We start from the raw sequence: 25,515 nt of genomic DNA, 5'->3' as shown, positions 1-25,515 counted from the left end.
TGTTTTTGCTTTTAGGCGAAGGAGGGATAGCCTCTCCATCTTATTTGCTGTTCAGGGTTGGGTTTCTGACTTGAAATGAATAACACATGAACAAAAGAAATTACTTTAAGTGTACGGACAGCGCGTGACGGAGAATTGTTGTGAAAATTATACTTACAAGAAGTTTAAGACAATGTGTTTTATTTAATATTAATAATTTACTTTTCTTCTCTCGTTACAGGTATGTTAATCAGCCTTAAAATATTTGCAATATCCGCCGCCGAAAGGTTAACAATTTCCTTTCAATTAACTTAAAATACAGTCAGATAATCTTCGCGCATAACTCAAACATTTGCTCGTCTGCAACTTAAACTTCAACTCAGGTGAGCCGAAACGGAAAAGTGTAGGAGCTGCGGAAGCAGAAATCCAAAATGCAAAGGAAAAGTCGGAAAAACGCAGAATTGTGAGGGGATAGTGGAGCTGAGAGGCACTTTGCCGCCGGCCAGCGTAAAAGTGAAAAGCGAAAAAACAAAGAAAAATCTTCGCGCCAACAATTAAAGCGGCGAGCGAAGGAAAAGTGCGGGTAGAAGTGGGCGAAAAATCGAGGGGATTCCCACTCGGCTGCGGGCCATTTCTGGACAATTGGGTCAACAGGGGCCATCAGCAGCGCCACCTAGCGGCGTTAAGCGAATTACAAGCAAAAGAAGAAGAAGAAGAAGTACCCAAGCCAAAGTGGCATAAAAATAGAAAACCATTCTCAGACAACGCGGATTGCATAGAAAGTGCAGTTTGTGTCGCTGGATTTTCCCTACCCATTCCCCTCCCCATTTCGTTCTATCTCTGTTTGTGTTTGCAATTAAAATGAGGCCAAGAATGGGAGCCATAAAAATGGTAACCAGAAAGTAAGTTTTCAGGTCTGCGCGACCAAATGAAATAAGAGAAAAAAAAGAAAAACTAAAGCCTAGCGCCCTCTCTTTCGCCGTATGTGAATGCCTTTGCTGCTGTCTCTTTCTTCGGTCATGCTTGACCGTAAAAATAGCGTTCCTGACACAGAAACGTGCCAACTGGTCCAACACGCATTCCCGACTCTTCACAAGCTCCCAGCTCCGAACTCCACACTCCAAACTCAAAACCCCGGCAACTCTGACTATGATTGTGGCAATGATGACGCGATGGCTTTCACATTCCAGCGGGCTACGATGCTCTTCTCTTGACCAAGTTTACTAAAGTTCACTGCGAGAATTTCTTACAGGCTTATCGCGACTTAGTTAAGAAGAAGGGTCTCACATTAAGTTAAACAATTTTTGAATTACAAAAGAATCTGTTATTACAATGTTTTCCACTCAATTTACAATAATTATAAAAAATATATAGATTTTTCTGCAGTGCATTGCTTGGTTCTAGCCCAACCACTTAGACTCAGCCTGCGTTGGCACTCAGGCCACTTTCCCGACAACCTTCCTTCTCTTTTAACCCACACCCCCAACCACTTTTCACCCCCACACCACCCACTCACTATTGGAGTTTATTGGATTCCAGTGCGAGTTTTCAAACTGTCGCCTGTCGACTGTTAAACTTTGTATTTTCTAAACAATTTTACATTCCATTCCTCGCATCAGACTCAATATCCGCGCTAAAACGTTTAACGCTCTTTTGTTTGAATCAAGTTTAGTGGAAGTGTGCAGCTCGCCAGTTCGCGGTCAAACACTCTTTGTTTGCATTTTCCTTTTTTTTTCGAAACGGCCGTCAGACAGTTTTCCCCCACAGCAAACACTCGCTTAGCGTAATTAAAGTTTTGGGGTTTTCCCGCGCGAAAGCAAATTAACGTTTTCCTTTTCTAGTTTTGGGTGTTGTTCGCGGGATTTAATGAAATGTGAATTGCCCCATTTGAAAATGCTTAAACGGGAAGAGAATGGTAGAGATACGAGCGTATCTGACATTATTTGCTCCTGAGCTTTTCTTTTTTGGCATCAACCATACATTTTTAATGAAATTTACTTCAAAAAAATCTCAATTATTTTTGCACACAAAAAAGGAGTTTACCGACTTCTTAAAAAACCTATCCAAACTGTCTGTTATGCAATGATAAATTACCGCAGGCAAGTAAAGCTCCGAAAAAATCAACCATAATAACGCGAGGAAAAATTAAATTAATTTAACTCCCTCACTTTTATGAAGAAGCAGCGCCCAAGTCATTAATTAGCTTTGCTTACTTTCGGCTAGACACGCACTTTAATAAAACGGCAACCGAATAATAAAAGGAAAAATCCTACAAGAAAAATTTGCGGTCATAAATAAAACCCAGCTGAGAGATCTTCGGAAATATTAGAAGCTAAAAAGTAATGAACGAAACAACAATCGCCAGCAAATTGACTTTCACTTTAATGATGTCTTTAGCAATAAACTCGTAAATTAATATGGAAAATAAAATGGTAGGAAAAAGGAGAAAAAACATTGACAGCCAACTGGCAGTAATATTTTATTTATATTTTTTGTTACCCGAAAGAGAAAAACTTTCAAATTTAAATATATGTAATGCACGTGCATCGACTGCAGTTGTCTGTACTGTTGAAAATAAAGCCCCTGTATATTATCTATGTGACAATGCACGCTTGTATATGTAAGAATGTAAACACAGATCGCGAGACCTATATAGTTGTCTCGATCTAACGAAATAGGGATAAGAAAATATGTATACCAAAATGTTTCTCCTTTGCTAAACTTCAGTTCGCAAATAAATTCCGCAGCATACACACGGTGTTCTTTTCCTTCCTTAATTTCTGCCGCTCAATAGGTTATGGGCCCAGGCACTAAAGAAGTAAAATTAAGGTTGTGCGGTGTGTGACTCAGGAAAAAGAACAATGAGTGCTCTTTATCAAATTGACAAGTTAGAGGAGACTAACTATGTCACCTGGAAAATACAGATGCGATCTGTATTGGTGCATTCCGGTTTGTGGAGCGTCACTTCTGGAGAGCTTACGGAATCGAATGTTCCAGAAGGACAAAATTGGGTGGCCTTGGATAATAAGGCGTTGGCCACAATTACATTGAGTGTAAAGACTTCTCAATTAAGCCATATCAAGAACTGTCGGACTGCGTTGGAGGCTTGGACGAAATTGAGAGATGTACATCAGCCAAGCGGACCTGTACGAAAAGTACAGTTATACAAGAAACTGCTCAACAAGCGGATGGAGCAGGGGCAAAGTATGGTGACCTACATAAGTGAGTTCGTGGAAATTCTGGATGGTCTAGCTGGAATAGGCATAGAGCTAAACGATGAACTTCGCACTATCGTTTTGCTGTCGAGCCTTCCAGAACAGTTCGAGAATTTCGTGGTGGCTATAGAGACACGAGATCAGTTGCCTTCCTTTGAGGTTCTCACCATAAAGCTGAAAGAAGAGAGTGAGAGAAAAGGAGTAACAGACGAGAATGGCGACAGTACAAAGGCGTTCGTTGCAGCACAGTCCACAGACATGCAGACAAGAAAGGACTTGCAGACGAAACGGAAAAGTATCGTTTGTTTCAAGTGTGGAAAGAAAGGGCACATCAAATCACAGTGTCGAAGTGTGAGTGACGGCAACAATTCCACGTTGGCGAAAAACACGGTGAACCGCCAAAGCAGCTTGCTAAATGCATGTGACGTCAGCAACTTAAAGAACTCAGTGTGGTGCTTAGACAGTGGCGCAACGAGCCATATGTGTTGTGAAAAGGAGCTATTCACAAAATTCGAGAAGCACACAGAACAGATCGGACTGGCCGATGCTGGTTTTCTTCAAGCCGAAGGAAAAGGTGACGTCAAGATACAGACAGACCTGTGTATATTGACGCTAAAAAATGTTCTCTATGTTCCAAAGATGAACGGAAATTTCATGTCGGTAAGCAGTGCTGTGCAGAACAGGTGCAAGGTGATCTTCGATATGAAAAACGCCCAGGTAGTGCAAGATGGTGAATGCATTGTGAAAGCTAATAAGATCGGCAACCTGTATTTGTTCGAAGGCGGACGAAGTAAGTGTTTTGCTATGAAAGCAGTGGATGGTGTTTTGCTACACAAGAGATACGGCCATATTAATTTCTCTAGCATGAAAGAGCTGGTATCCAAAGGAATGGTTCTTGGAGTAGAAAATATTTCATTGCCACAAAATATGAACTGCAAGACGTGTATGGTTAGCAAGATCCATGTTCAGCGTTTTCCAACATCGACAAGTAACCGGGCTAAGGAATTATTAGAATTGATACACGCAGATGTTTGTGGACCGTTTCCGACACAATCTTTGGGAGGTTCCAAGTATTTTTTGACCTTCATTGACGACAAATCCAGGAGGATTTTTGTGTATTTTCTGCGTGGGAAGAACGAGGTGCTATCGAAGTTCATTGAGTTCAAGAGCTTGGTGGAACGGCAGACAGGCAAAAACCTCAAATGTCTGCGAAGCGATAACGGAGGAGAATTCGTCAACAAGCAATTCGATCAGTTTCTCAGGCATAACGGCATCGCTAGGCAGCTCACAATAGCGTATACACCCCAGCAAAATGGAGTCGCGGAAAGGGCTAATCGGACACTCGTGGAGATGTCAAGGTGCCTTCTGGTCCAGGCGGGACTTGGAGATGCTTTTTGGGCAGAAGCAGTCAACACTTCGGTCTATCTTCGAAACAGGTCTCCTACCAGCGCATTGGAGAGCATGACGCCCATGGAAGCGTGGACGGGTAAAAAGCCTAGTGTAACTCATCTAAAAGTTTTTGGTTCTCTTGCAGTTGCTCTGGACAAGGGTCCAAAGAAGGGGAGCAAATTTCAACCCAAAGGCAAGGAGTACATCATGGTTGGATACTCGGTAGCAGCCAAAGGTTATCGCTTATACGACGCTGCAGCTCGACAACTAGTGGAGAAACGAGATGTCCTGTTCGACGAAAAACATGACGTGGAACTCAAGGGTGATTCCGTGTCAATCGAACTGGAGGAGTTGGAGGAACCGTGTCAGCAAGATGAGCCCGATAATGCAGAAAATGATTCTGACGCATCCATGCACAACAGCAGCTCTAGTGAGAGCTCAGATCACTACGAGAGTGCTGAGGATAAGGACGCAGATGTGAACGTCGAGGAACGCAGAGGACCTGGTCGACCCAAGATTATCCGGACTGGCCAACCTGGTCGCCCTAAGAAGCAATTCAACATCCTGAGCGCTCTGGTTTCGGAAAATGTTTCGATACCCCTGACTTGCGAGGAGGCTTTGAGTTGTACGTATGCGCCCGAGTGGCGCGCAGCTATGGCAAGAGAATATGACTCTCTTGTTGCCAATCAAACTTGGCAGATCGTGGATTTGCCGAAAAATCAGCGAGCAATTGGTTGCAAATGGGTGTTCAACGTAAAGCACAATAAGGACGGCGGCATAGAGCGTTTCAAGGCGCGTCTGGTGGCAAAGGGATGCTCCCAAAAGTTCGGCGTTAATTACACGGAAACATTTTCTCCAGTTTGCCGACTAGAAAGTGTGCGATTTATGATAGCGCTCGCAGCGGAGCTCAAACTATATCTTCATCAAATGGATGTATGCACGGCCTATCTCAACAGCGATCTAAGTGAGACCGTCTACATGAAGCAGCCGGAAGGATATCTAGACGAGAAGAATCCAGAGAAGGTATTGCTGCTTAAGAAGGCGATATATGGTTTGAAGCAGTCAGGAAGGGCCTGGAACGAGAAGCTGAATGGAGTTCTGGTGGATTTGGGATTTGTTGCTTGCGACAACGAACCATGTTTATACAAGCAGAGTGGAGAAGGTAACCTTTCACTAATACTTGTATATGTTGACGATCTCATTATAGCCTGCCAGACGCAAGAAGATTTGGTCAAAATTAAGGCCGGAATTTCGAAATCGTTCGAATGCACTGACAAGGGTCCGCTAAACCATTTTTTGGGAATGGAAATAGAGAGGCAAGGCGATCTTGGAGATATCACTTTGGGCCATTCGCAATACATCAAGGACTTATTGCGAACCCATGGCATTGAAAATTGCAGGACGGCCAAGACACCTCTGGATGCAGGATTCCAAGTAGATTGCACAAGTGACCATTGCAAGAAAGTTGACCCCTCGTTGTATCAGTCCATTGTTGGGGAGCTTATGTGGCTAGCTCTTACAACAAGACCCGACATTTTGCATTCCGTTTCGAAGCTGGCCCAACGGAATCAAAACCCGCACGCTGAACATATGGCTGGCATAAAGCATGTGCTCAGGTATCTCGCATCAACTGTTGAAACGAAATTACACTACAGGCAGTGTGGTCAACCGTTTTGTGGATTTGTGGATGCGGACTGGGCAGGTGATAGACAGGACAGGAAGTCTTACACTGGCTACATCTATTTTTTGGCTGGTGGTCCGATTTCTTGGCGATCAGAGAAGCAGCGGAGCGTGGCATTAAGCAGTACTGAGGCTGAGTACATGGCTCTATCGTCAGCGTTTAAGGAGGCCATAGTAATGCGTAGGCTCATACTGGAAATTGGATGCGGAGACCAAAGCACTCCAATCATCGTGTATGGAGACAATCTGAGCGCACAGGAGTTAACAAAGAACCCAGTTCATCATTTCAGGACCAAACACATTGATATTCGTTATCATTTTGTAAGAGAAGTTGTGAAGGATGGTCAAGTTTTGTTGAAATATAAATGTACAAATGAAATGTTAGCAGATATTTTGACAAAGAACCTCCCTAAGAAGAAACATGAAGACTTTACAGAAATGTTAAATTTGTACTAAATTTTTGTAAACATGCTTGCATTGAGGAAGGGTGTTGAAAATAAAGCCCCTGTATATTATCTATGTGACAATGCACGCTTGTATATGTAAGAATGTAAACACAGATCGCGAGACCTATATAGTTGTCTCGATCTAACGAAATAGGGATAAGAAAATATGTATACCAAAATGTTTCTCCTTTGCTAAACTTCAGTTCGCAAATAAATTCCGCAGCATACACACGGTGTTCTTTTCCTTCCTTAATTTCTGCCGCTCAATATGTACCCCCTTTGTTTTGTGGTCCGGTTTTCAGGTTTTCTTTTTCGAATGCAAACCATGACTTTCAATGGCAAAGAGGTTTGGTTCAGGTTTGGACTCGGGTTTTGGATTGAGTTTGAGTTTGGGTTTGCAATCGGAGTCGCCATTGTGTGCCAAGTTGAACATGCAAATGTATCGCCCAGAGTGTCTGCCATGAGTTTGCCATTTGTCTGTTGGATTTTCCGGGGAGTTCCGTGTACCGGGGCCATAACCATAACCATAACGATAACCCCAAAGGCAGGCGCAGTGTCATAAATGTCTTGTCCATCAGAATGTACAATTTGGGTCAGAGTCTCTCTATATACATTCATCTACCCGACATTCGGGACGCACCTTCTTTTGTCCCCCACTGACACTGACTTCTCCCCTTTTGGCAAAAACATTGACACTTGGACAATGCAAGTTCGAAGCTTTGATTTGGCCCATTCATAACAGTGGAGCTGCCCTCGAATTGAGTTATTAATGCTCATTTCCAAAAGGCTTTGGTTTTTTGGGTAGACCATATTTCGTCCAGATTTATGACTCTAATTAGTTAAATATTTTTCTCTTTTGTTTTGTGGCTCCGCAACATGCAATCCCCAATCCCAGTTCTGGGCTTTGGTTGATTTATGGAACACATGTTGAGAGAGACGCCTTTCTCCTAAATGGTCAACTATAGCCGTTTGCCCCCAAATGGGATGTTGATAACCCCAAAAAATCGTGTTAATTGCATGGCGTTGAAATAGCCAACGATAAAAACGATAGCACTACAAGTGATAGTTAGGAGAAATAAAAAAATATGAGGCACTCTTAAAATAACATAGAAAACGGGAAGCACATCGAGGTGCTGCTATAAAAGTTAATTCAAATTTTTTATGGTATTGGGCAATTAAAAACTAATATACTCTTAGAAGGAGTTCGTTTAGTTGTGGGTTAAGCTTTGTGGTTTTTTAGCTATTATTAAAAGATTATAACATTTATTGATGCGTTACATTAAGAAATATTTTATTTTCTGTTTATTTATTAACAATTTCTTTTTATTTTACAACACTTAGCCTTAACGCTTTTTCGAAAACACCTTTTAATACAAGGGTAGCCACATTCCACGTTGCTGTTGCAGGAAACATTTTCCGCCACCAACATGCAACATCGACAGCCACAGCAGCAACACCAAACGATTGTTCAGGGTTTTTGTATAGAAAACATATTTACAAAGTGGCATTTGTGTGCTTGTACTATTATTAAATTTTCCTTTGCCTTCCATGACTTTTGCCGGGCGTATCTTACGGCTATTTGTTGGAAGTCGTTGGTCGGTTACCATTATCATTTGTTGCCTGACTTCACTTTAAATAATCGTTGGCTCTTCAAAATTGTTTTGTGTTTCGCTTGTATTTTACTTTTTCCCTCCTTACCTTTTGCTGTGTAATTTTTATCAAATTTCTGATGCTGTTGTTGCTGCTGTTGCACAATGTGCAGCATTTGTGGGTTTTGCAGGGGGACAATGGGGAAGATGACGTTGATGAGCTTTTTATGGCCGGGCCATTAGGGGGCGTGGCCGAAAAGGGGGCCGTGCATTGTTTCGAGGGGCATTCGCTGTCGCTGCAAGTTGCAACATTAGCTTCTCCTCGCCAGGGTTGTCATCTTGATGTACGAGTGCCTCCCTCCTCGCAAACCGGTTTGGGTGTGCCACTTTGCGTGTGCCAGCAATTTGCCCGAACGTTTAACGATCTGTTTATGGGGCCTTCCATAGGATTTCAGCTCCCATCGAAAAAAAATTCGTCTTTAAGAAACCCTTTATTTTCATTCCACCCTTGGCTGGCAATCAGCTACTCCAAATCTCAAATCTTCTGTTCTGTTTTCTTATGTTCTCCCGGGTTTTTTATTCGATTTTCAAGTGGCCAGCTTTGAATAACTCAAGCCGCATAAATTCAAATGAAGCACTCCAGGTGGAGGCAAAGCATATGTCGAAAGATTTCCAAGAGATTTCTAACAATAGTTGGGCCCGTACAATAGATTTTTTCTTGCGCAGCCTACCAACTGCCTTTGTCATTCAAACATTCTCAGCTTATCCGGTGATCTTTCTATCTCTGCCCTGACAGACGTGAATTTCTTGTTAAGCTGCTGCAGGAGTTTTTACGTTTTTTTCCTGCCCACTTTTTTCTATCGATGCTGGTGGATTCTTACACCATTCTTATTGGCTAGTGTTGGCCGAGAGTCAATAATTCTTCAAAAGAAATCATGGCTCCCTTTGGGCGCCCATATCCACCAACACGCTCGATTAAAGCTGAAAATATATCTGCTGCTCACCCTTCTTTCCATTCATCTTTCATTTTCATGCACTTGGCATTTCTTTTTTCCCCTTCATCGCCCTGCTTTGTTTGCTTCCCAGTCTCGTTTTTTTTTTGTCGACCGCATTCAAATGCTCTTTCAATGCCAAAGCTGCCTCCTTTGCATTCCGACAACTTTCGAATGCCTGCAGTCAGACTTGTCGGCTTAGGCCGCACTCTTTTAGCCAACTCCCCCTATTTGCACCCCCTGGCACCGCCACTGATCCAAGCCCCCCTTCACTCGCCTTGCCCAGCCTTTTTTGATTCGGTTCTGGCCCACTCCAATTCATTCCACTCCGCACAATGGCCACATACATGCTCTTCATTTCGAATGCTTTTCCTGCCTTCTTACGAACACGCCCTCACTTCTTACACAGCGAAAAATATTGCCAATCGGTTGAGAGTTGAGTAAGAAATTCATTTTAAAATTATTACATTTTATTTTGCTTGAATTCCAAATTATTTTAAAAAATAAGAATAGAAATTCAGTGGAAAGTAAAATAAATAAAATATTTGTTATTATAAATATTATTTAAACTTCCTTCTCTTGAATATATAAGTTCTTTTTCTCTTTTACATTTTTATCTTATTTTTATTTGATTACCCAGTTTAAAGCTCAGTGCTGGCTCAACCCGTTTCGTGTCTTGCAAGTTATGGTAGTCATGTAGGCCTTGTAGGTTTTTAACTCCTGCAGCTCGTAGTACTTCCTTCCTGTTTGATTCCGGGGTTCCCGATTCCGAGGACTGTAGACTGCGGGGTGTGGCGTGGCATCCGAGGGAAGAGTTTTCTGCAGTTTATTCGTCACTCAAGAGCCAAGTTGGGCTGTTCTCGGAAACGTTTAACTCTGTTGATTGATTGCAGTCAGCAATTGTTTGTTCTTTATGCAACATTTATTTCCCGTTATGCGGTTAGTCACAGGTCTTAGTCTAAGTCCCTGGTTACTCCCGCCCTCCCAAAACATTTTCCAAGCTTTTCTCTTTTCTCAACTTTGTTTGGTTATGCTAATGCATTTTTTGTGGCAAAAGTTTTTGTTGCCTCTTGTTATCTTTAATTGGCTTTTGAGTCATTTTATTGTTGGTCGTAACAATTCTTTGTTGTTGTTTCTCTGTGTGCCAACATATGCCCACAGCTATATATCAAGTTACAAATACACAACCATGTGCGCAATCAAATTGACAGGAAAATACGCCTACAGACCCGCCCACAAATTTATAATTGGTTGAGTGCTATCCCCTCTTCTCTGTTAGTGTGTTCAATGATTCATGACTAAAGATTTGATTTTGTTTCCTTGTCTGGAAAATGGTAAGGTTTTCCACTGGCAATTACTTTCTCTGGCCTACAAGAAATAAAATGTTGTGTGCATTTTTAAAACAACTAACTAAGGAAAACAAAAATCTGACTTTTCTATAATTTAATAGAGAACACAATGTTTTGATTTCTCTTATTTTTAAAAAAGTATTAACCTTAATATTAAAGTACGCTCAACTGACCTGGATTCATTCAATTCCCCCATCGATTTCCAACCTATTGATACACCCACTGCATAATATCCATACTAATGAAGCGAACCATCAGGGGCCTTAGTGCCGGACTAACAAGAACTTTCTTTACACCTCTTTTCCCACTGCTAAACATCATTCAATAAAGTTGCATCGATTAAATTCAAGTTTTAATTAAAGCCCGCTTCAACTGCAGCATCCCATAATTAAAAGGTGACTAGTAAAAAAATGGGCGGAAAGTAAAACGAACTGCAAAAAAAAATAATAAAAAAGACAGTAGTGGAAATTAAACACTAAACGAAAACGAACACCGGCAAGAGAAATAAGTGGCTCAGTCACTCGTTTATTGGTGACTTTTTAGTTACGGAAATTGATTGACATAATAAAATAATCCTTGAGAGTTAATTGAAATGGACGAGGCGGCAGAGTGATAAAGAGGGTCGAGGTGGGCGGGCCATTTGATGGACAGCAGGATCAGGTGAGACAGGAGCACAAAAAGGGCAACTCGGAACAGAGGGTATAAAAATGGCGAAGGCGATGGGAAAAAAATTACAGCAAATAAATGAAATTAATGCGACTTTTATTGAAATGAAATTTGGCGTAAAAACGAAGCTAAAATGGGCGAAACAAAAGAAATATCCTGAAAAGAGAAATGCTCGATGGGCTAATAAAAGTCGGAAAAGAGCATCTCGTAAATTCGATTAGTCGCCAGTTCAATTCCATTTAACATAGCAACAATGTAATCTTTAAAGCTGCTCCTTCAATTGAATTTCAAAATTATTTCCCCTAAAAGGGTTTAGGCTTCCTTAACCCGACTTATTTACCATCAATCAACGGGACAAACAAAGCCAATAGCAAGTTCGGGCCGAGGAAAAACTTGGCTATAATATGCCCGGGGGCTTACAGCACGAAAATTTTAATTATGCCCGGCTTAATGCTGGAAAAACTTTTGCCACGGTCAGTTCTCCATGGCCTCTCCTCCCTGCATCTCCCATGACAACACAACTCAAATAGCAAAACTTTCGCAACATTTTATTTATTTGCCAAATAACGATATCCAGGATAAAAAAAATACCCAAGGAGAAAAAAAAGAGGGAGTGCAGAGAAAAGTTTAATTTAGAGAACCCTTTTTCGCAAAGCTCTGGAGATTTCACCGCCGGCGACCGGGGAAAACTGTCAACCAATTTTAATTGACTCGCAATCCCCCAAATACAAAACAACTGCTTAAAAGAGACAATATCAAATACGCATTACTTTCTGCACCCAATTTTAATTGGCCCTGGACCCAGCAGAACAATTCGAACTCCAAAAACTTCGGGTAGGGAAATTTATTTCTGCCCACTCTGGCGGAAAATTAAGGCACAAGCTGTCTTGTGTTTTCCTTTTGTTATTTTTTATTTCCGACTCAATTGCTGCACTAAATGCTTTGCACAAACAGTTCACAAAAGTGAAGCGAGGCGAATGTGGGAAACCAGTTTTTGCAGCTCTCCGGAATCGCGTGTCCCAGCTTAGACATATGTTAATTTTTCCTGCACTCCGGACAGGATGATACTTGTTTCTCCCTTTTTATGCTTGGATATTGCTTGGCCAGCTCTCATTGCTTGTTTAATTAGCTATGTACGCTTATTCGCAGCATTATTAACGCTTGAGTGAGAAAACCGTGGCTAAATCAACATTAAAGGAGCATTTGAAAGTTAACAAGACTCGGCAGCTGCCTTTCGTTAAGGGTTGTTAAGGGATGATATTGTTAGCCGATCTCTGCGGGTTCGATACCGGAAAAAAGATTAGTGTTGGGATACAAGTTAATCAAATTAGTGGATGGACAACCTTGTAACTAACATAAGGTACAAACCTTGCAACTTCCTTGGGTGCTGGACAATAACAATTATTTTGACTGGCAAAAAGGAATTTTTGTTTTATAAATAAAAATTGCTTAAAAACTTTGAGCTGCACGTTAGTACTATTTATTGCAAAAAAGAATTTTATTACATGTTTTATAATTTATTTATTGGTAAAACAAAAATTTAATTGACTTAAAATCCATTCTTTTCCATTTCCTTGGGAAAAGCCCATTCGTGGCGTTTTTGATATTAATAAATGTTTTAAATCGGAGCCACGTTCATCTCTTCATAGTCCTGTTTTGGAATATTAGGCAACGAATCTGATTGGGAAGGATCGGACGATAAAGAGGATGCTGATCCAGAACTTTCAACAATACTTTGTGACTTTAAACCTGATTGAGATTCAGATTGGTTTTCCGATAATGAGCTTTGAATGTTTTGTTGGGATGCAATATTCTTCACACTTTGTTGAGAACCAGAGACTTCTGCATTTCCGATTGCCTGAGATTGTTGTTGAGCTTGGAATTGTTGCCGTTCTAGTTCCTGAAGTTTTAGGTTATCCTGTAATTGTCTCTGGTTAACTTCACGTTGCTTCTGCAAAATCAGCTGATTAGTCAAAAGTTGCTGATTCTTGATCTGCTCTTCGTTCTTAAGTTGTTGTAGAGTTTGCCACAGCTTCTCTTTTTCAAATGGTTCCTGCAGCCGTTGTTTCTCTTGGACTTCACGCAGTTGCTGTTTTTTTCGCAGTTCCTGCATTACTCGCTCATCGAGTATTTGTCGCTGGATTTTAATTTGCTCCTGAATTTGTGACGCTTGCTGGCTTTGAAGCTCCGCTTGCTTTTTAACCAGGCTCTGTATCAACCTTTGAGTGCGTTCCTGCTCCTGCTTTTGCCTTAGCTCCTGTAGTGTTTGTAGCTGTCTTTTTTGTCTCTGCAAAAGCTCCTGCCGGACATTTTGTTGCCCCACCTTTTCTGCCTCGATTCGCAATAGCTTTTGTATCAGCAAGTCTTGCGCCGACTGTATGTTTTTGTTAATCTTATTGACTCCCTGTTGTCCAACTTCAATTGGGCGCCAAATTAGTTGACCGGGAGTGTTAATAGTTACGGGTTTCCACAACGTTAATAGTTTTCGTTCCAGCTGTTGAAGAACTTGCAACTGCAGCCTACTTCTTAAAAATTCCAGTCGTTGTTTCTCTTGCTGAATTAGTTGTCGTAGCAATTGTTGGCGTTGCTGCTGCTGTTGTTGTTGCAGCTGTTCCAGCTGTTGTTGTAATTGTTGTTGTTTTCGCTGCTGCAGCTGGTGCAGTAAAAGCCGTTGCTGTTGCTGTTGCTGTCGCAGTTTCTGTTGCAGTTGTCTCAGCTGTGTTCGCCGTCGTTGTTGTTGCTGCTGCTGTTGCAGTAAAAGCCTTTGCAGTTGTTGCTGTAGTTGTCCCAGCTGCAGTAGCAATTGTTCTGATTGTTGCTGTGGTTGCCGTTGTAGTAAAAGCTGTTGTTGTTGCTGTTGCAGTTGTCTCAGCTGCGGTTGGAATTGTTGTTGTTGTTGCTGTGGTTGCACTTGTTGCTGCTTCTGCTGTTGCAGTTGTCCAAGCTTTTCTTGTAATTGTTGCTGCTGTTGAAATTGTTGCTGTTCCTGTGGTTGCTGCTGGTCATCTTTCTGCTGATTCTGCTGTTGTCGTTGTAGTTGCCACAGTTGCTGTTGGAATTGTTGGTGTCGTTGCTGTGTTTGCTGCTGTTGCTGCTGCTGTTGCTTTAGGAGTTCTCCCAGCTGCTCTTGAATTTGTTGTTGTTGCTGTGGTTGCTGCTGGTCATCTTTCTGCTGATCCTGCTGTTGTGGTTGTAGTTGCCACAGTTGCTGTTGCAATTGTTGTTGTCGTTGCTGTGTTTGCTGCTGTTGCTGCTGCTGTTGCTTTAGGAGTTCTCCCAGCTGCTTCTGAATTTGTTGCTGTTGCTGTGGTTGAATTTGTTGCTGTTCCTGTGGTTGCTGCTGGTCATCTTTCTGCTGATCCTGCTGTTGTTGTTGTAGTTGCCACAGTTGCAGTTGCAATTGTTTTTGTCGTTGCTGTGTTTGCTGCTGTTGCTGCTGCTGTTGCTTTAGGAGTTCTCCCAGCTGCTGTTGAAATGTTTGCTGTTGCTGTGGTTGCTGCTGGTCATCTTTCTGCTGATCCTGCTGTTGTTGTTGTAGTTGCCACAGTTGCAGTTGCAATTGTTTTTGTCGTTGCTGTGTTTGCTGCTGTTGCTGCTGCTGTTGCTTTAGGAGTTCTCCCAGCTGCTGTTGAAATGTTTGCTGTTCCTGTGGTTGCTGCTGGTCATCTTTCTGCTGATCCTGCTGTTGTCGTTGTAGTTGCCACAGTTGCTGTTGCAATTGTTTTTGTCGTTGCTGTGTTTGCTGCTGTTGCTGCTGCTGTTGCTTTAGGAGTTCTCCCAGCTGCTGTTCCTGTGGTTGCTGCTGGTTATCTTTCTGCTGATCCTGCTGTTGTTGTTGTAGTTGCCACAGTTGCAGTTGCAATTGTTTTTGTCGTTGCTGTGTTTGCTGCTGTTGCTGCTGCTGTTGCTTTAGGAGTTCTCCCAGCTGCTGTTGAAATGTTTGCTGTTCCTGTGGTTGCTGCTGGTCATCTTTCTGCTGATCCTGCTGTTGTCGTTGTAGTTGCCACAGTTGCTGTTGCAATTGTTTTTGTCGTTGCTGTGTTTGCTGCTGTTGCTGCTGCTGTTGCTTTAGGAGTTGTCCCAGCTGCTCTTGAAATTGTTGCTGTTCCTGTGGTTGCTGCTGGTCATCTTTCTGCTGATTCTGCTGTTGTCGTTGTAGTTGCCACAGTTGCTGTTGGAATTGTTGTTGTCGTTGCTGTGTTTGCTGCTGTTGCTTTAGGAGTTCTACCAGCTGCTGTTGAAATTGTTGCTGTTCCTGTGGTTGCTGCTGGTCATCTTTCTGCTGATCCTGCTGTTGTCCTTGTAGTTGTCCCAGCTCCTGTTGCAATTGTTGTTGTCGTTGCTGTGTTTGCTGCTGTTGCTGCTGCTGTTGCATTAGGAAATCTCCCAGCTGCTCTTGAAATTGTTGCTGTTCCTGTGGTTGCTGCTGGTCATCTTTCTGCTGATCCTGCTGTTGTCCTTGTAGTTGTCCTAGCTGCGATTGAAATTGTTGTTGTCGTTGCTGTGTTTGCTGCTGTTGCTGCTGCTGTTGCTTTAGGAGTTCTCCCAGCTGCTCTTGAAATTGTTGCTGTTCCTGTGGTTGCTGCTGGTCATCTTTCTGCTGATCCTGCTGTTGTCCTTGTAGTTGTCCTAGCTGCGATTGAAATTGTTCTTGTCGTTGCTGTGTTTGCCGCTGTTGCTGCTGCTGTTGCTTTAGGCGTTCTCCCAGCTGCTTCTGAATTTGTTGCTGTTGCTGTGGTTGAATTTGTTGCTGTTCCTGTGGTTGCTGCTGGTCATCTTTCTGCTGATCCTGCTGTTGTGGTTGTAGTTGCCACAGTTGCTGTTGCAATTGTTGTTGTCGTTGCTGAGTTTGCTGCTGTTGCTGCTGCTGTTGCTTTAGGAGTTCTCCCAGCTGCTCTTGAATTTGTTGCTGTTGCTGTGGTTGCTGCTGGTCATCTTTCTGCTGATCCTGCTGTTGTCCTTGTAGTTGTCCTAGCTGCGATTGAAATTGTTCTTGTCGTTGCTGTGTTTGCTGCTGTTGCTGCTGCTGTTGCTTTAGGAGTTCTCCCAGCTGCTTCTGAATTTGTTGCTGTTGCTGTGGTTGAATTTGTTGCTGTTCCTGTGGTTGCTGCTGGTCATCTTTCTGCTGATCCTGCTGTTGTGGTTGTAGTTGCCACAGTTGCTGTTGCAATTGTTGTTGTCGTTGCTGAGTTTGCTGCTGTTGCTGCTGCTGTTGCTGCTGCTGTTGCTTTAGGAGTTCTCCCAGCTGCTCTTGAAATTGTTGCTGTTGCTGTGGTTGCTGCTGGTCATCTTTCTGCTGATCCTGCTGTTGTCCTTGTAGTTGTCCTAGCTGCGATTGAAATTGTTCTTGTCGTTGCTGTGTTTGCTGCTGTTGCTGCTGCTCTTGCTTTAGGAGTTCTCCCAGCTGCTCTTGAATTTGTTGCTGTTGCTGTGGTTGAATTTGTTGCTGTTGCTGTGATTGAATTTGTTGCTGTTGCTGTGGTTGCTGTTGCAATTGTTGTTGTCGTTGCTGTGTTTGCAGCTGTTGCTGCTGCTGTTGCTTGAGGAGTTCTCCCAGCTGCTCTTGAATTTGTTGCTGTTGCTGTGGTTGAATTTGTTGCTGTTCCTGTGGTTGCTGTTGCAATTGTTGTTTTCGTTGCTGCGTTTGCTGCTGTTGCTGCTGCTGTTGCTTGAGGAGTTCTCCCAGCTGCTTCTGAATTTGTTGCTGTTGCTGTGGTTGAAATTGTTGCTGTTCCTGTGGTTGCTGCTGGTCATCTTTCTGCTGATCCTGCTGTTGTCCTTGTAGTTGTCCTAGCTGCGATTGAAATTGTTCTTGTCGTTGCTGTGTTTGCTGCTGTTGCTGCTGCTGTTGCTTTAGGAGTTCTCCCAGCTGCTGTTGAAATTGTTGCTGTTGCTGTGGTTGCTGTTGGTCCTGTTTCTGCTGATCCTGCTGTTGTCGTTGTAGTTGCCCCAGTTGCTGTTGCAATTGTTGTTGTCGTTGCTGTGTTTGCTGCTGTTGCTTGAGGAGTTCTCTTAGCTGCTCTTGAATTTGTTGCTGTTGCTGTGGTTGAATTTGTTGCTGTTGCTGTGGTTGCTGTTGCAATTGTTGTTGTTGTTGCTGTGTTTGCTGCTGTTGCTGCTGCTGTTGCTTTAGGAGTTCTCCCAGCTGCTCTTGAATTTGTTGCTGTTGCTGTGGTTGAATTTGTTGCTGTTCCTGTGGTTGCTGCTGGTCATCTTTCAGCTGATCCTGCTGTTGTCCTTGTAGTTGTCCCAGCTGCTGTTGCAATTGTTGTTGTCGTTGCTGTGTTTGCTGCTGTTGCTGCTGCTGTTGCTTTAGGAGTTCTCCCAGCTGTGGTTGAATTTGTTGCTGTTGCTGTAGTTGCTGTGGGTCCTGTTTCTTCTGATCCTGCTGTTGTCGTTGTAGTTGATGTGGTTGTTTTTGTTGCTGCTGTTGCAGTTTTCCCAGGTGCTGCTGCAATTGTGTTTGTTTTTGTTGTTGTTGTTGCTGTTTCTGCGTTTGCTGCTGTTGCTGTCCTGTTTGTTGTTGTTGCTGGGCTTGATCCTGCTGTTGTTGCAGCTGACTCTGCTCCTTTTGCAATTGTTGTTGTTGCTTTTGCCGTGGTTGCTGTTGCAGTTGACCCGCCTCTTGCACTGGAATCGACTGAGGCTGCTGAATTTGAACCACTGGCGGATTAACTTTTTCTTTAACACTTTGCCGAAATTCTGAGATCGTATCAAATGAAAGCGATTCGCGGGGCATCAGTGCTCCGAGGAGCAGAACGACGATGAGCTGTTGACACCTTAAAATCCACATCCTAAGGCAGGTACTTTCAGGATAGCAAAAACTCAACCTGAAACTTGCCTTTTATAGGATTCTAGACCATAACATCGCCTAATAAAATAATCCATGCTTAAAGTAGATTAACGAACCGTTGATAAATCATTAAAATTCTGTTACATCATCAAAGGTTATAAGGGAATCGAAAGCCCTAATTTTGCATTAAAACTCTGTGATAAATTATACTATAGGTCATTTACTGAATTTGAATTGAGCTAGCATTTTTGATTAACTAAAAATTTAGGACCCCAACTTTGTATATTCACAAGTTATTTTTATTTAAATGCACCCCAGGCCCAATAAAAATGGCGGGCAAAGTGCAAAAAAGTATAAGATGAAAAAAAAATTAAAAAAGGATCAAACTTAAATAACTCTTCAAAATTCAAAGTATTTAACGCTGCTACATCTTTACAAAACTCTAGAACACGTACGGAAAAACTTCATTAAAAAAACATATATTGATTTATAATATCTGAAGCCATTTTTTGCAGCTCTTCGCGTTCCCCAGCTTAGACATATGTTAATATTTCCTGCACCCCAAACAGGAAATACCTTAATCTCAGTTTTTATGCTTGGATACAACTATGTACACCTGTCCACAGTATTATTAACGCTTGAGTGTGAAAACCGTGGCTAAATCAACGTTTAAGGAGCATTCGAAAGTAAATAAGACTCGACAGATGACTTTTATTCAGGGTTGTCAAGGGATTATATTGTTAGCCGATCTACACGAGCTTGATAATGGTAAAAAAGATTGGGGTTAGGATACAAGTTCGGCAAATTAGTGTAGAGACAACCTTGCAATTAAGGCTTTCAAATTTCTTGCTTGCGGGGCAATAAAAACCATTTTGATTCACAATAATAAATTTGTTTGCATATTCCTAATATTAAAAAATGTTGAGCAGCCAGTTAATAGTATTAATTTTTATTGCAAGAAAAAATGTAATAGGTGTTATATTTTTTCTGTATTGATAAAACACAAATTTGATTACTTAAAAATCTTTTTTATCCCCTGGGGAAAAGACCTTTGTGACGTTTTTATACTCTTGCAGAGGAACAGGCCGGATCGGACGACTATATCGAATAGTTCCCATAGTAAGGATAAATAAAAAACAAAGGAAAAATAATAATTACGCCGTGGTTTTAATACTCTTGTAGAGCAAAGGGTATTATAAATTCAGTCAGACGTTTGCAACGCAGTAAAGGAGACATCTCAGACCCTATAAAGTATAAATTATATATTCTTGATCAGCATCACGATCAGAATCCAAATACGTCTGTACGTCTGTACGTCTGTCCGTCTGTCATCCTGTCTATTTCTATGTCAACTCAGAACCCACTATCATATAGCTGCCATAGGAAAGATCGAAAAATCTATATAGAAATAACGGAAATAAAATTATAATATCGTTGTTCTGAAATATAGAGTTTGTTTTTGAATATAGAGTTTTTTAACAACTCTTGAATAACGAATTAAATTTTATCAAAATCGGACGGCTATAACATACAGCTGCCTTATGAACAATAGACGAAAATATGGAAAATTAATAGAAAAATCGTCATAGCTTCGATGTTGTTTAGCCTTTAGGTTTTTTGTTCGACATATTTGATAACTGCAAGGGTATATAAGCTTCGGCTTGCCGAAGCTAACCTTCTTTCATATTGAAATGATTTTTTCTAGTTTTATCACGCAAGCATTAGTTTTGAAATATTGAGTTTTCTAACTATTATTAATTCAAGCATGCGACATTAAATCTGAAGAGGGCTGTTTAGTTGAGAAATCGTAAGCTAATGTTTTAGCTTAATTGTTCGCAGTTCGTCTTGCCACATAGTAAACAGTTGTTGTTGCAACTGTTGGAGAACTTGCAACTGCAGCCTATTCTTTTAAAATGCCAGTCGTTGTTTCTCATGCTGAATTAGTTCCTGTAGCGATTGTTGGCGTTGCTGCTGCGACTGTTACTGTTGCTGTTGTTTCTGTTGCCGTTGTTCTTGTTGTTGTCTTAGCTGCTCTTGCTGTTGTCGCTGTTTCAGTTGTCGTAGTAGGCGCAGTTGTTGTTGTTGTAAGCTGAGCTGTTGTTGCAGTTAACACAGCAACGTTACACATAGTTGTTGTTGCTTTGGCTGTGGTTTCTGTTCTTGCTGCTGCTGTTGCTGCTGCTGCTGCTGTTGCTGTTGCGATTGTTGTTGTTGTTGCTGCTGCTGCTGATGATCCTGTTGCTGCTGCTGCTGCTGATTTTGTTGCTGCTGCTGTTGCTGTTGTCCCGACTCCTGTTGCGATTGCTGTTGTTGTTGCTGCTGCTGCTGATCCTGTTGCTGTTGCTGCTGCTGCTGATCCTGTCGCTGTTGCTGTTGCTGTTGTTGTTGCTGTTGCTGTTGCTCTTGCTGTTGCTGTTCCTGTTGCTGTTTTCCTGACGCTTGTTGCGATTGTTGTTGTTGTTGCTTTGGTACTAGTGCCAAATTAGGATCTGCCAGCAGTTGCCTAAGCCTATCGATTCTCGGGTTGTTAACAATTTTCCCCAAATCAAAGTTGACATGGACGTTACTCGTTTGAGACTGCAATTGCCCAGCTGGTAATCTTCCCTGAGGTTGCATCACTTGAATTATTTGGGGCACGTTAACCACCTGAGGTTCCCTCACAATTATTTGGGGCACGTTAACCACCTGAGGTTCCCTCACAATTATTTGCGGCCCTCGAACTATTTGAGGTTTCTGAACAACAACCGCTGGCCTATCAATAATCTGTCTAATAACCTGAGCTCTTGATCGCGTACGAATGAAAATTGATTCGCCGGGCATCAGTGCTCCAAGGAGCAAGACGGCGATGAGCTGTTGACATCTCAAAATCCACATCCTATGCCAGGTACTTTCGGAAAGCAAATAATTAACCGAGAATACACCTTTTATAGGATTCTAGACCATATCATCGCTTAATAAAATAATACATGCTTAGAGTAGATTAACCAACCGTTGAAAAATCACTAATGTTCTGTTACATCAGCATTAAAACTCTGGGAGAAATAATATATTACGCAATTAAATGAATTTTACTTGGGATATCATATTTGGATAACACAAAAGTTAAAAAAACCCAATTCACAAAAAAATTCATTAAAATGCACCTCAGGTACAATAAAACTTGCGGAAAAAGTGCATCTTTAAAAAAAGTATGAAATGAAATAAAATGTTAAAAAGGACCAAACATCTTCAAATAAACTTAAAGCAAGAAAGGAACCTATTTACCCTTGCAGTCATCAAATATGTCGATTAAAATGCATAAAGGCTTAACAACATCGAAGCTATAACGATTTTTCTTAAAATCTTTCTTAAAAATCTTTTTTATCCCCTGGGGAAAAGCCCTCTTTGGCGTTTTTATACTCTTGCAGGGGTATATTCCTGATCGGACGGCTATATCGAATAGTTCCCATAGTAGGGAAAAATAAAAACAAAAGAAAAAGAATATAATATAGGTATGAAAACCGGATACCTTAAAAATGAATATATAATTAATAAATCAAAAATTATATTGTCATTATTTTTTATCAGATAAAAAGCTTTTGTTGCAACTTTTGGAGAACTTGCAACTGCAGCCTATTCCTTAAAAATTCCAGTCGTTGTTTCTCTGGCTGAATTAGTTGCTGTTGCGGTTGTTGGCGTTACTTTTGCTGCTGTTGATGTTGTTGCTGATCTTGTTGCTGCTGCTGTTGCTGTAGTCTTAACACTTGTTGCAACTGCCCAGATGGTATTCTTGCCTGAGGTTATTGCACTTGAATTATTCGGGGCACGTTAACCACCTGAGGTTCCTGAATTAAAACCGTTGGCCTTCTATAAATCGGTTTAACAATCTGAACTACTGGTATAGTACGAACAAAAGTTGATTCGCCGGGCATCAGTGCTCCAAGGAGCAAGAGGGCGATGAGCTGTTGACATCTCAAAATCCACATCCTATGGCAGGTACTTTCAGAAAAGCAAATACTTCACCGAGAATGCACCTTTTATAGGATTCTAGACCATATCATCGCTTAATAAAATAATCCATGCTTAGAGTGGATTAACTAACCGTAAAATATCACTAATATTCTGTTACATCAGCATTAAAATTCTGAAAGAAATAATTCATTACGCAATTAAATGAATTTTACTTGGGATATCATATTTGGCAAACACAAAAGTTAAAAAACCCAATTCACAAAAAAATGTATTAAAATGCATCTCAGGCACAATAAAAATTGCGGACAAAGTTCATATTGAAAAAAATATGAAATGAAATGAAATAATAAATTGTTAAAAAGGACGAAACATCTTCAAATAAACTTAAAAAATTTAATTTACGATGAAACAACAACTAAAAAAACATACTCGTATATTGATTAATAATATCTGGTCACCGCTTGTCCCGGCTTAGACATTTGTTAATTTTTCCTGCACTCCGGACAGAATGATAATTGTATCTGCCTTTTTATGCTTAAATATAGGCCAACTTGCATGGCTTATTTATTGCATTCGCAGTATTAAGGAGTATTTAAAAATAAAGAAGACTCGGCTGAGGGTTGTTAAGGAATGATACAGTTAGCAAATCTTCGCGGGCTTGATACCAGAGAAAAAGATAAGTGTTAGGATACAAGTTAATTAGCGGAGTAATTGCAAACTACAATTCATTCAAATTTGAATTTAATTGACAATAATGAATTTATTTACATATTCATAATATTTAAAAATGTTGAGCTGCAAGCTAATAATGTTCCAAGAAAAAAATTATATTAAGTGTTTCATAAATTCTTTATTGGTTAAACAAAAATTTGATTAACTTAAAAGCGTTACTTATTTCATGCCCTGGGAAAAAGCCCTTCCGTGGCATTTTTGATATTAATAATTGATTTTAATCGAAGCCCCCTTTATATTGTCATCTTGCTGTTTCTGAAGATTGGACACCAAATTCGATTGGGAGGATGATGTGGATGATGATGATTTTGATGCTGATGATGTTGAAGACGATGAAGAGGATGACGCCGTTTTCTTCGAACTCTCTGAAGACGATCCTGATCCAGAGTTTAGGATAGTCTTGTTAGACTCACTCTTTTCTGATTGAGATTTAGATTCATTTTTAGAAGATGAGCTCTGAGAGTTTTCTACTAATTTCTTAAAGCCTTGAAATAATCCACCGTTCACCGTTGATACTCGTTGATCAGGTACTTCTTGCTGGGTTTTTATTTGCTCTTGATTTGGGGTCCCTTGCTGGCTTTGAAGCTGCGCCAACTGTTGAACAAAGTTCTGCATCAACCTCTGAATGCGTTCCTGCTCCTGCTTTTGCCTTTGTGCCTCAAATGGGTCCAGGTGTTGCTCTGTTTTTTGTTTCTGCAAAAGCGCCTGCAGTATATTTCGCTGCCTGGCCAGTTCTGTCTCAATGCGCAATCGCTCTTGGGTCGTCTGCATAGCTGTACCTACATTTTCAATCTGAATCCTCCCCTGTTGTCCAACTTCCATTGGGTGCCAAATTAGTTGAGCAGGAGTAGCAACAGTAACCGCTGGATAAAATTTGTTTGAAGCGCCGACGGTTGATATCGCTGCATCAAGAATTTTTGAACCAATAACTTTGGAAAGAAGAGGTACAGATGGTAGGACTAATGCATTGGATGGAATCTGTCGGCGTTGCTGCTGTGACTGTTTCTGCTTCTGCTGTTCCTGTTGTTGGTATTGCAGTTGTTGTTGCCCTGGTTGCTGTTGTTGCTGCCGCTGTTGAAGCAGTTGTCCCAGTTGCTGTTGCAACTGTTGCTGTTTTTGCTTAGCTTCCTGTTGTAGCTGCTCCTGTTGCTGTAGCACTTGTCCTAGCTGATGTTGAATTTGTTGCTGTTGCTGTGGTTGCTGTTGGTCCTGTTTCTGCTGATCCTGCTGTTGTCTTTGTAGTTTCCACAGTTGCTGTTGCAATTGTTGTTGTCGTTGCTGTGTTTGCTGCTGTTGCTGCTGCTGTTGTCCCTGCTGCTGTTGCAATTGTTGTTGTCGTTGCCCTGGTTGATGTTGTTCCTGCTGCTGTTGCTGTTGCAATTGTCCCAGTTGTAATTGCAATTGTTGCTGTCGTTGTTGTGTTTGCTGCTGTTGCTGCTGCTGTTGCTTTAGGAGTTCTCCCAGCTGCTCTTGAATTTGTTGCTGTGGTTGCTGTTGCAATTGCTGTTGTCGTTGCTGTGTTTGCTGCTGTTGCTGCTGCTGTTGTCCCTGCTGCTGTTGCAATTGTTGTTGTCGTTGCCCTGGTTGATGTTGTTCCTGCTGCTGTTGCTGTTGCAATTGTCCCAGTTGTAATTGCAATTGTTGCTGTCGTTGTTGTGTTTGCTGCTGTTGCTGCTGCTGTTGCTTTAGGAGTTCTCCCAGCTGCTCTTGAATTTGTTGCTGTTGCTGTGGTTGCTGCTGGTCATCTTTCTGCTGATCCTGCTGTTGTCGTTGTAGTTGCCACAGTTGCTGTTGCAATTGTTGTTGTCGTTGCTGTGTTTGCTGCTGTTGCTGCTGCTGTTGCTTAAGGAGTTCTCCCAGCTGCTGTTGAAATTGTTGCTGTTGCTGTGGTTGAATTTGTTGCTGTTGCTGTGGTTGCTGTTGGTCCTGTTTCTGCTGATCCTGCTGTTGTCGTTGTAGTTGCCACAGTTGCTGTTGCAATTGTTGTTGTCGTTGCTGTGTTTGCTGCTGTTGCTGCTGCTGTTGCTTGAGGAGCTCTCCCAGCTGCTGTTGAAATTGTTGCTGTTGCTGTGGTTGAATTTGTTGCTGTTGCTGTGGTTGCTGTTGGTCCTGTTTCTGCTGATCCTGCTGTTGTCGTTGTAGTTGCCACAGTTGCTGTTGCAATTGTGTTTGTCGTTGCTTTGTTTGCTGCTGTTGCTGCTGCTGTTGCTTGAGGAGCTCTCCCAGCTGCTCTTGAATTTGTTGCTGTTGCTGTGGTTGCTGTTGGTCCTGTTTCTGCTGATCCTGCTGTTGTCGTTGTAGTTGCCACAGTTGCTGTTGCAATTGTTGTTGTCGTTGCTGTGTTTGCTGCTGTTGCTGCTGCTGTTGCTTGAGGAGCTCTCCCAGCTGCTGTTGAAATTGTTGCTGTTGCTGTGGTTGAATTTGTTGCTGTTGCTGTGGTTGCTGTTGGTCCTGTTTCTGCTGATCCTGCTGTTGTCGTTGTAGTTGCCACAGTTGCTGTTGCAATTGTGTTTGTCGTTGCTTTGTTTGCTGCTGTTGCTGCTGCTGTTGCTTGAGGAGCTCTCCCAGCTGCTCTTGAATTTGTTGCAGTTGCTGTGGTTGCTGTTGGTCCTGTTTCTGCTGATCCTGCTGTTGTCCTTGTAGTTGCCACAGTTGCTGTTGCAATTGTTGTTGTCGTTGCTGTGTTTGCTGCTGTTGCTGCTGCTGTTGCTTGAGGAGTTCTCCCAGCTGCTCT

General features: G+C 41.8%; 1 protein-coding gene across 5 annotated transcripts in view; it reads left to right on the top strand.

Moving 5' to 3' along the window:
* Window positions 1-25,515, top strand: part of LOC108096036 (fasciclin-3) — a 90,882-nt gene that overhangs the window by 28,558 nt on the left and 36,809 nt on the right. The window contains exon 2 of one of the 5 annotated variants that reach the window (XM_043209460.1): window positions 221-11,903. The exons of the other annotated variants lie outside the window; for them this stretch is intronic. Within the exon in view, the coding sequence (XP_043065395.1) occupies window positions 2,841-6,719 (3,879 nt within the window). The 5' untranslated portion in view covers window positions 221-2,840 and the 3' untranslated portion in view covers window positions 6,720-11,903. Of the gene's footprint in view, window positions 1-220; window positions 11,904-25,515 lie in introns of those variants that run through there. 5 annotated transcript variants of the gene reach the window in all.

The sequence above is a fragment of the Drosophila ficusphila genome, unplaced genomic scaffold (genome assembly GCF_018152265.1).
Source record: "Drosophila ficusphila isolate 14025-0441.05 unplaced genomic scaffold, ASM1815226v1 contig_127, whole genome shotgun sequence".
NCBI classification, from domain to species: Eukaryota; Metazoa; Arthropoda; class Insecta; order Diptera; family Drosophilidae; genus Drosophila; species Drosophila ficusphila.
Note: the sequence above shows the minus strand (reverse complement) of the source record. Positions and strands in the feature narration are given on the sequence as shown.